The 11,414-nt window shown below is 60.1% G+C and overlaps 1 protein-coding gene across 1 annotated transcript in view; it reads right to left on the reverse strand.

Annotated features, from left to right (window-relative positions):
• PTPRS (protein tyrosine phosphatase receptor type S) overlaps nt 1–1,001 on the reverse strand; it is a 64,280-nt gene extending 63,279 nt beyond the window's left edge. Inside the window, exon 1 of the mRNA XM_060007524.2 lies at nt 878–1,001. Within this exon, the coding sequence (XP_059863507.1) occupies nt 878–968 (91 nt within the window). The 5' untranslated portion in view covers nt 969–1,001. The remainder of the gene's footprint in view (nt 1–877) is intronic.
• Between the last annotated feature and the right edge of the window lie 10,413 nt (nt 1,002–11,414).

Below are 11,414 nucleotides of genomic sequence, written 5' to 3' on the forward strand. Positions count from 1 at the left end.
CCGCTGAGTGAGGGTGAGTCACTAGCCCAAGGTCACGCAGCAAGTTAGCAGTGAAGTCAGGATTCAAACCCAGCCTAACAGCAGATCCCAGTTTCTTTCCCTGCTGACCTGACCCTTTGTGTCCCCATCAGCCTAATGACACCTCCTCTAGGCCCCTCGTGGTGGGATAGACCGTGGCATTAGGACTAGGACTGACTCTCATCCTCTCCATGTTACTGCCAGAAGCACAGCCTTGCCCATCCCCAAACTACACCAACATCTTTCTTCACCTCCAGGCCTTTCTGTGTGCTAACACCTTCGCCAGTCATGCCCTTTCTATTGGTAAACTCCTATACACCCACAAAACCCCAGCTCCAATGCTCTCTCTCCCAAGAAGCCTCCCCTGGCTCCGCCTGGGAAGGTTTGATTGATTGCCTGTGTGTCTACGAACTGGGTGCTGGTATTTCCACCTGTGGCAAGGGAAGGAAAACTCTGTGGCTACCTCAGGAGTGACTTCAAGTAAGCCCCAGTCCCCTCTGAGCTTTGGTTTCTCCCATGGAAAAATGGGGATGGTAATGAAACTAGCATGCTGGGTTCTGTGAGGTGGAGGGAGATGAAGCAGGTAAAGCCTGCATTTAGCACTGGGCTTGGCGCAGATTCAACGCTGGGCAAACAGACACTGTCATCACCGTCAGCATGACTGCTTTTTCATACCATTCTTGTTATTCACCTCTGCACCTCTCAGGACCCAGTGCACAGCAAGCATTCTACTCGGTCTCCTTCACAGAGCACAGACGCTCTGCACGGCAAAACCAGCACCCTCCCCACCCCCCCGGGGGGGTGGGGTGGGGACACGTGTTCACACGTGCACATGCAAACTCAAAACGCCCACACTTACCTTCTGTGGCACAGCCTCCTACCAGCAGGACCACGAGGAGGCCCATGGGACCAACCACAGATGCCACACCATGGCACCAGGCAGGCGCCATGCTCGGCCGTGACCTGCAACCTCCAACCTCTGGCCCTGGAGGGGGGATGGCCCCCCCCCCACGGTCCCTCACAGAGAGGCCTCAAGCCAAGCGTCAGTCGGGGCAGCGTCTGCAGAGACAAAAAGAGGGGCCGTGAGAGGGGAGCAGGGGAATCCAGGGGGCCTTCATGGGGGAGGCAGCAGGAGGATCACAGAGGGGCAGAGGAGAGTCACGGGATGAGAGGGTGAGGGTTACAGGACAATGGGGGAGGGTCAGGGGGCGACGATGGGGCAGAAAGTGCTGAGCCCCCACGATGAACTGAATGTTGTGTCCCCCCCCCCAAGTTATTATGTTGAAACCTAACCTTCAGTGTGATGGTCTTAGGGGCCTTTGGGAGGTGATTAGGTCATGTGGTGGAGCCCTTGTGAATGGGATTAGTGCCCTTATAAAGAGACCCAGAGAACTCCCTCCTCGCTCCCCGCCACCATGTGAGGGCATAGCAAGATGGTCGTCTGTGAATCAGGAAGCAGGTTCTCACCAGACACCAGTTCTGCCACCGCCCTGAGCTTGGACTTCTGGCCTCCAGAACCGTGAGAGATGTGTGCTGTTTATAAGCCGCCCAGTCTATGGCATTCTGTTAGAGCAGCCAGAACAGACTGAGACAGCCCTTACCCCTGGCTGAGCCCCCGACCCCAGGCTGAGCCCCAGACCAGGACTGAGCAACCCCTCTAGAAAGCGCTCTGAACATCTAATTCCCCCCCCCTTCGCAGGCTGGATCGCCCACCCGAAGGAAGAGGCTCCAGCTAACACTGCTGACAGTCCCTACAAATCCACCCATTCGGCCACCAGACGGACCTTCCCCGCGAACACACCTGCCCGTCCCTGCCCTGCTCTAACACCTCCCATGGCTCCCGTCAGCCCCAGAGGAAGCTGCGCCTACTGGTCTCGTCCCCTCTCTCACGGGAGATGCAGCCACACGGTCCCAGCTCAGTCACACCCTGCTGTGTTCTCTGCTGGAAATGCTGTCCCCACACTACCGCGTGACAGGTCTCAGCTCCACCGTCACTTCCTCTGGAAGCCCTCCCTGCCCCTGGCAGGTCAGCCCCCACCCCCAATTGCACATCCCACGGCTTCAGAAATGACGGAGATCATCCTTCACAGCATTTACCCCAGTCTGCAAATCAAGTGAGAATGTTCATCACCCAGCGTCTGTTTCTCCGGCGAGAATCCAAACTCCTCTAGGGCAGAAGGGTCCTTCTCAGGGGCCAAACCCTAGGATGGCCTCCTCTCCACTTTGGCCAGGGCCAGGGTGGAAGCGGGGGCAGGAGGAGGCCCAAGGATGAGGCCCTCGTGGCCGGGTCAACCTTGGACACCCACCCCAGGCCATGCCCCAGGCGGGTCCGCACCATGGCCACGGGGACGGGTGCCACGTAATCATGGGGCAGCCCCTGTGTTTCTGGCTCCCAAAATATCCAGCTGTGGTCACCACACCCAGCCCCAGAGTGGCCCCAGGGGAAGGCTGGGCTGGTGGTGGCCGGGTCATGGCCCAGGGTGGAGAGTGGAGAAGGTGGGATGAGGGGGGTGCGGATAGGGGCACTCAACGGGCACACAGTCAGACCATGGACAGTGAGACCAGACAGAAAAGGAGGATGCTTGCACACAGGCCAGCCACAGACAGACCCAGACACACGGTCAGACCACAGACAGACAGGGAGACCAGACATAGTCACTGATGTATTTGTACAGTCAGGCAACAGAGATGGGTCCACACGTGTAGTCAGGCCAATAAAACTGACACACAGACCACAAACATGGACAGGCGCAAAATCAGACCCCAGACACAAAGAATCAGGCAAGATGCAGACAAAGGGTCCCAATGGGGCAGACAATACACATACACAGTCTGACCACAAGCAGTCAGGTCAGAGACACAGGTACATGCCAAGACCACAGACACACAGCCAGATGAGATATACACACAGGGTCACGGGCAGGCAGGCAATACACATACACAGTTGGGCTACAGGCAAGCATGAACACAGACGCATGCTGGAGCTCCACAGGGCATGGCAGGTAAAAACACACGGCTCACAGACTCGGATGCGGGCACACAGTGGGGCTACAGAGATGGGCAGTCAGCAGAGCAAACCTGCACCCAGCCAGATAGCATGCACACGGACACGTAACGTCAGATCCCCCATTCACATGCAGGTGCACAGACAGGCAGGCACACAGTCAGACCCCAGATACACACTGGGACCCAACCACGGGCCCTTTAAGAGCACAAGTGGCTGATGAGGACGGTGAAGGTCCCAGCTGGGGAAATGGCCCATGGCCAGCTGGGGCCAGGGTGACCACAGCAGCTGGTCCCGCCCACAGATGCACATCGGCTTGGCCACATCTGGGGAGGGGGCTCAGCTCTGGCCCAGGCCGCTTGGATCGGCTGCCCAGGCCCGCACAGAGCATCTGGGGAAACCGAGGTAGAATTTTAACACGGAGGGGCTCAAACCCACCACCCCGGGGCGGGCGGGTGTGTGTATGACTCCCCTGCTCTAGTCTCCTCACCTCCGATGCCAGCTGGCATGGGCAGGGGTCACGTGGCCCTGGCCACGATGCCTCCCCCACCCCCTATGCCCCATTGGAGCCAGGGGCAGCCGCCTTCTAAAAAGGAGGCCCCTAATTACCCCCTGGCTCCTGCAGCCCCGCCTTCCCAATTACTGGGCAGGATGGGGCTGATCCAGGAACAGGCGGGGCCCAGCCATCAGCTCCCAACTCCCCAAAAGAGGTCATTCCAGCCTGCTGGGCTGGGGGAGTACATGGCACGGGGGCTTTCAAGGCCTGGAGCAGGAATGGGGGTGGGAGGTGTGGGACAAATCAGGGTGGAAAGGATCAGACAGAACACAGAAGCTTAAAAGTTCCAGGGCTGGGACTTCCCTATCGGTCTGCGCTTCCAACGCAGGGGGTGTGGGCTCGATCCCTGGTCAGGGAACTAAGTAAGATCCCACATGCCGTGAGGTACAGCCAAAAAAAAAAAAAAGTTCCTGGGTCTCTTAGGCCCCCATTCTCCCTGGAAGAACTTTGCCATGGCAAAGCCCCAGACCCTCCCACCTCTTCCGGCTTCCTGCGAGACCAGGGGTAGGCTCCCCTGCAAGGGGCTGGGGGAGAATATAAGCAAATTCTGTCAGCTCTGTCTCCAAAATCTAGGCTGAGACTGTCTACTTCTTACCCCTTCTTCTGCCTCTACCCGGTCCAGCCCCCTCATTGCTCACCTGGACCAATGGAGTCACCTCCTGCCATGCCACCCGCCACCCCGTCTGTCTTCCCCTCAGTGCCAGAGGGCACCTATTAGCACCTGAGTCAGGTCCCATCCCTCCTCCTTCGGTGGTAAAAGTCCAAGCCCTCCCTGATGCCCACAAGGCCCTGCACGACCTGCCCCGTCCCCTCCCTGCCCTCCCCTCCTCCCTCTCTCCCCCTCGCTCCCTCTGCTCCAGACACACGGGCCTCCTGGCTGTTCCTCCCACATGCCAGGCACGGTCCTACCCCAGGGCCTTTGCACGGGTTGGTACCCTCTGCCTGGACCTCTCTGCCTCCAGATTTAATGTTAATATTATGACTTGACTGAGAATTAAAGGGGGAATGGGAATGGGGGTGGGTGTCTCCACAGAAGGAACAGCACAAGGAAGGACAAGAAGCAATACTGAGCAGTCCTAGCAGGGAGATGGGGAGAGATTAAGGCAGAGCGGTGGCCACACACTGAATCCACAGAACAAGGAACCCTAGGCAGCTCTGGGCAGGAGGGGATGTGGCCAGGCTGGCACGACGCCAAGCCTCCTCTCTGACAGGTCTTGCAGTAAAGCAGCCTGAGCCATCAGCCTCCCCACTGCTGAGAAAGGGAAACTGAGGTAGGTGCCTCAGAGCTGCATGACGCGGCAACCCCCAAGGTCTTGGAGGAGGAACGTGGCCATTAAGAAGGGAACAGCCACCGATGGGAGTCACAGGAAATAACTTGGGTGGGAAATGAGGCTGGGCAGGGAATGGGAAGGAGGGAAGGGAGTGGCCTCTGGACCTGGAACCCAGGGCCCCGGAAGGGTCCCTGCCCACCTCTGTGCCAGGCGCAGAGCTGCCCACCATCTGTTCCCCGCAGCCGGGCAGAGGTGGGTGCCCGTCTTGCACAGATGAGGAAACTGAGGTTCACAAAGGAGCGGGGACTGTCAAGGACCCCCGGCTGGCTGGGGCCTTGGTTCCAGAGACCACGTTTACACAGGACTGTGTCCTTCCCTGGCCACTGTGTGACCTCAGGAAAGTGGACGACCCTCTCTGGGCCCGGTGCGGCCTGCTGGATGGCCTCTGAGGGCTCCCAGACCTCTTTCACAGGGGGTGAGTGGGCACCCATTCCAGTCAGGTGCCGGGGTGCAGGTCACGCGATCCTGGAGCCAGCTCTGTGTGCCCACGCAAAGCAGGGAGCATAAAAGAGTGATTATGACACAGGACTAGGCAGCCAATAGGCTCTGTGTCACTCACATGGGGCCGGGTGTCCCAGGGCCTGAGGACTCTGGGCTGCCTCTCCCTGCCCTGCCTGAGGGTCTGGTCTGTCCTGGGGGTCTAGGGGCTCACCTGCACAACCCTGACTCTCAGGGACTTCCCGGGGCCAGGGGAAGGAGAGGTGGGTGACACTGGCAGCGGGGCTGAAGGAAAAGCCCCCTAGGGACACACAACGTCTCCGCCCTCACACCAACGCCCCACACCCCTCCAGCCCCAAAGCCCCCCTTCAGGGCCAGGGGACTTTGCTGCTGCCTGGAACCCCTTTCCCAGGGCCTCAGAGCCCCTGGAGGGCAGGACCCGGGTCTCCAGCCTCCCTGAGTTGCTGTGTCCCCAAAGTGTGAGACAGGGTCCAAGCTCTAGCTCGGTAGCCCCTGGTGGGCTCCAAGGGGCTCTGGTCAAGCCCCTCTCCCTCCTGGGGCCTCAGTGTTCCCCCACCGGGCAACGGGCTCAGGATGTAGCCGGGTGGGACTGGCCCTGCCACCTTCCTGGAACGGGCTAGGACCAGGGCTGAGGGATCTGCCTTTAGTTGACCATCGATTCGGATTGCGTGCTGTCCCCAAGGGTCCCCACCGCCAGGAGCGGATGGGCAGGGCAGCTGGGGAGCCAGGCCCAGCCCCAGAGGGAGTAATGGGTAACGCCAGCTGCGTGCCCCCCTCCACATGCCCAGCCCTCTTAAATGTTCCCCGTGCTTCCTTCTGTTTGACAGCAGAGGAAATTGAGGTTCAGAGAGGGCTAGCTGCACACGGAGGGTCACGCAGCACGGAGGGGCTGGGCTGGGTTAAGATTAGAGGCCAGAGACCAGCTCTCAGTCAAGCCCAGAGTCCACGCTCCCCGGGTGCCCAGCCTGCCAGGATGGCCCCTGCCAGCATGTCCCCCACGCCGGCTTCGTGGAGGAGCCTGAAACACCAAGATCTGGGTGCACCCCTGCCCTGCTGCTCACACCTGCCAGGGCTCCCCAGCGCCTCTGCTCAGTGTCCTGGGCTTGCCCTGCTGCTTCTTCCCACAGGTCACCACAGTTCTCAGAATGCACCGGTCCACCTCTGGTCCTTTCTTAATACAGGTCCTACTTCCAGGGGGCCCACCTGTCAACTCATCCTTCAAGCCGTAGCCGCAGACCTACCCACCCCAGGCTGAGACTGGACTCTTCCCCCAGCCCTGGGACCCCTCCTCTGCTCAGTCTTGACACCCCCCCCAACCCTGGGGCTGGAAGTAGCTGTGTTTGACTCTGCCCCTCCTCTGCTCTAAAACCTTCCATGGCTTCCATCAAAATCCATTAAAATCTAGATTCTTAACTTCAGCCTCCAGAACTGCCAACTCCATCATGCTGCACCCCGAATGCCCTGTTGGCCCTATGGGTGTCCCTACCCACTGCCTTCTGGCTCACACAAGGACATTTGTGCACGCTCTTCCTTCCACCCAGCGCACCATTCCTCGTTCTCCGTCAGACCTCAGCCTTCACGCTCATCCTCAGGTCTCGGCTGAGCTGGCAGCTCCTCCGGGAAGCCCTCTTGGATGCCGCAGGAGGGACCAGGGTCCCCTCTGGGCTCCCTCAGCACCGGTGTCTCCCATCCCAGCTCTGCTCCTGTCACAGACCCATCATCCTCCAGGATGGGAGTCTTCTCCCCACCCTAGGAACGTGCACTTATTAGATGCCTACTACATGCCTGGCCCCATTTGACACTTTACCCATACCACTCCTGTGGTCATGTCCATTTCAGAGAGGGGAACTGAGGCCAGAAGGAGCCGCCACAGGCAGCAGAGGCCAACACAGACATGGCCTCCAGGTGCAGCCTACATCTGCTCTTGGTTGGGGGTGGGGGGATGTCTGCTCAAGCCTTAAGGGATGGAGGTGAGGCGCAAGGAGGGTCAGCCCAGGAGTCACAGGAAGCCCCTCTAAGGTTGCCCAGGACTCTGAGTAGGAATCCTGGGAAGCAGGATTCTCCAGGCAATAATGGGGGCGTTCAGAGGCATGGAGCTTGGAGACAGGTATGGAAAGCGGGACGGTGGGAGCTGATATGCCTGCCCAACCCCTCAGTTTATTAAAGCCCCGACCAGGCACAGCATCGATCTGGAGCCCATAAGCCTGAGGGGCGCAGGGACAAAGTGAGAGAGGAAAACTTTCTGTGAGTTCTGGGGAGTGGCTAAGAGCAGGGATCCCAGCCACTAACCCCCCACCCCCAGCCCAGCAGTTCTGCCACCTCCTCCGCGAAGCGGGTCCCCAGCGGAAGGAAGGATGCCAAAGCACCCACCCGCTATCAGAGCACCGCCCCCCACCTCACGGCTGGCAGCGAAGGCTGCCCCAGCCTGGCTCCGCCCTCAGGAGGTGGGGGAAGAGGTCGGGCTGGGGGCCAGGCGGGGGAGGGGACCCCACAGAGCGTAACGGTCTGGAGTTTTCCAAAGTACGAGAGCGACCAGCCTGAACGGGGTGGGGCGGCGCGCCAGGCAGCGGCGGGCTCGAGCTATCCCTGGAGGGCAGCTGGGCCAGGCCGCGCGGGGAGGGGGTATGGGGGGAACCCGGGGTGAGGGGCCAGGAGACGGACAAAGGCCAGTGCAGACTGGGCCTCGAGGTGGAAGGGGGGTACCGACGCACTCACCCTACGGCTCAGAAATCGGGGCCCGGGCCCCACGCTGCCTCGGCCGTGCCCGCTGCAGCCCTACCCAGGGTCCGCCGGGAGCGCAGCGAGAACTCGGAGACGCCGAGGCGCAGCGAGCTCGGCCTGGGGGCGGGGCGGGGCGGGGCCAGGGGCGGGGCGGCCAGGGGGTGGGCCCGGGGAGGGGGCCCCCAGAGCGAGCCTCGGGCGGGCCCGGCCGGAAGTAGGGCGGGGGACCAGTCGGGACCCAGATCAGCGGGCACTGAAATCCTACGTGGATGGGGGTCCTGTGTCGGGGAGGCCTCCAAGGAGGTCACTGTGTCCCCCGCAATGTGCACATACATAAGGGGGTGCCCCCAATGGCACAGCTCAGGACCCTCCCTTTGGAAGCCTGATGCCAGAGGGATCCCCTACCCTACTCCCCCTTCCCTTGCAGGCGCTGATCATGGCCATGGCAACGGATGAAAGGGCTGGATGCTGGACAGGGCGGCAGAGAGCTCCCCAAACACACCCAAATACAGGAGGTCGAAGAAGGGGCAGAAGATCCCCTCCCAGTCTGGGTTGGATGGCAGAGGCCGCGCCCCCTACAAACACAGAAACCCACAGTGTGGGGGAGGGGCAAAGGCACAAAGAGGCTTCTCTCCTGCTGGGAGTCCAGTTGGGGTCTGGGCGGGGATGAACGGGGACACCGTGGCAGAGGCCTCAACCTTAGCCACAACCCTGAGGGGGCGGAGAGCGCAGGGCCAGATTGGAAACAGATGGGGCCACCGTGCCAGGCCCGAGACACCCGATCCCGAGCGGGGGGTGGGGGGGGGGGAGAGAAGGGGCGTCCCCACCCAGGCAGCCAATCCTGGCCGGCGCTGCTGCCCGGAGCGGGTTTGAAAACTCCAAGGGAGAGGCCGGGAACGCCGAGCCCCAGCAAGTCCTGGGAGCTGGCGGAGAAGCGTCAGGGAGGGGTAGGGACCCTGACGGAGACCCAAGGGCAGCCGCCGGTGCGAGGTGGGAGGCGTTCCCCCCATCTGATCCCATCCCTGGCGAATTGGGATCAGTTCCACCATTAGTGCTCTGGACGACTCCCATAGCCTACGTGTACTGAGATCTTAGTATATTCCAAGCCCTGTGACGGCTCACATCGCCCCGCCATCAATCAGCCCCATTAACCAAAGGGGTTAGGGAGGAATAGAGAGAGATTACCAAGGTCAGGAAGAGCAGCGATTCGAACCAATGTTTGGGTCCAGAGGCTAAGCGTCCTTACCCACAACGCTACAGAGGCCTGGAGCCAGAAAATGACAAATCACTATAAATTTAAAGCCCAGGAGGAAACGGCAGTGCTGGAGACAGACAGGCCCCAGCATGTAGAAGTGGGACAAAGAACATGGGCTTTGATGGGCGGCACCCAGGCAGCTGCTTGAGCCCCGAGGCACCCCAGATAGGGACAGGGACGACTCACTTCCCAAGGTGGCCCATCCACGCCCTGCTATGGTTGCCTTGGCATGTCCACCCCCCATCTCTCCCCAGCACCAAATGCACCCTCCCCTGGGTGATCTGCCCTTTCCAGTCCAGCGCCTCAGTCCCTTGCTTTGCAAAATAGAGCATATAATCCCACCTCCCCTGGCACTGGGGAGGCGTGCACTGGGGTCCTCAAAGCACCGAGCACAGAGTAAGTGCTCTGTGAATGTCCGCGTGCAGACTCTCTACCTGCCCCTTCTACATGGAGCACACAGTAGGTGCTGCTAAACACGAGATGCTCCAACATCTCCCCTCCCCCACACAGCCCTAACCCTGGGAGGCCCACAGTTGGTGCTTCATGGAGGTGGGACCCCTGGCGCCACAGCACCAAGTGGCAAGCACACAGGAGGTGCTCTGGGTCAACGTGGAGGTGAAACTGAGTGACAGGACCTCCCCCAGCATGGCAGGACACACAGTGGGGCCCTCAGAAAACGCCCCCAGAAGCATAGTAGGTGCTTTGCGGGCTGATGCCCAGGCAAAGGGCTCGTGCAGAATCGATATGAAGATGAACAAAGCGGGGGAAGAGGGGACGCATGGGGTGGGATGCAGTGTTAAAAGGGAGGGTCAGGGCTTTCCTGGTGGCACAGTGGTTGGGAGTCCGCCTGCTGATGCAGGGGACATGGGTTCGTGCCCCGGTCCAGGAGGCTCCCACATGCTGTGGAGCGCTGGGCCTGTGAGCCATGGCCGCTGAGCCTGCGCGTCCGGAGCCTGTGCTCCGCAGCGGGGGAGGCCACAGCAGTGAGAGGCCCGCGTACAGAAGGAAAAAAAAAAAAAACAACGGAGGGTCAGGGAGTGGGGAGGTGACATGAGTAAGACCTGAAGGAAGTATGGATGTTTCTGAGGAGTGATGCAGGCAGTGGGCACAGCATGTGCAAAGGCCTTGGGGCAGGACTGTGACAGGCATGGTGAAGGACAGCAAAGAGGCCCGTGTGGCTGGAGCAGAGTGGAGGAGGGGAGGGCAGGGAAGGGACAGGGGCAGGTCTTGCAGAACCTTAGGCTACCCTGAGGGAGGTGGGAGCCCTGGAGGGCAGTGGGCAGAGGAGGACAGACTGGGGGTGGGGGGAGCCGGGGTACCAGGGCAGAGGTGACTGCACAAGTTCAGGCAAGCAATGAGGGGACTGATCAGGTGGAGGCAGAGAAGGGGGGCGTGCGGGAAGCATGTACATTCTGGATAGATTATGAAGGCAGAGGCAAGGAAATTTTCTAAAGGACTGGCTGTAGGGTGCAAGTTAAAGAGGGGACTCAAGATGAGCACCTTGACAACTCTGGCCTGAGCCCCTTGAAGGGTAGGGCTGCCACCTCCAGGAAGTCCTCCCTGACTGCTTTGCCCACCCAGTGCCCCCGAGGGCTGACCCCGGGAGCCCACAAACGTTCAGTTGCTACGTCCTCTGTATACACCCAGGAGGCAGCTGTCCTTGGGATGGAGCATGGGGCTAGATCACGTCAGCTCCTGCAGCTGGGACGTTTGAGGGGATAATTTTTTTCAAAATAACTTTTCTTCTAATTATAAAATAGGCGTGTGCAGCAGAAAATTGGGGAAAATCAGCATAAAGAAGAAAATAAAAATGGCCCACAATCCACCCCTCTCCTGGAGAGAATCTGTTAGCATGTGGTCATTTTCATTCATTCTTTCCAGAAACACTTATTGAGCACCTACTGTGTGCCGGCCCACTGAGGACACAGCAGCGGAATGACAAGCACCGCACACGCGCCCCCCCACCCCTTATCCCAGGGCTCAAGATAAGCAGGAGACACAGACATCCACAGAGAAACAAACATTGTCAATAACATAAGGCTGGAAGTACTGAGAGGCATGAAAAAGAAA

The sequence above is a fragment of the Delphinus delphis genome, chromosome 3, assembly GCF_949987515.2.
Source record: "Delphinus delphis chromosome 3, mDelDel1.2, whole genome shotgun sequence".
NCBI lineage: Eukaryota > Metazoa > Chordata > Mammalia > Artiodactyla > Delphinidae > Delphinus > Delphinus delphis.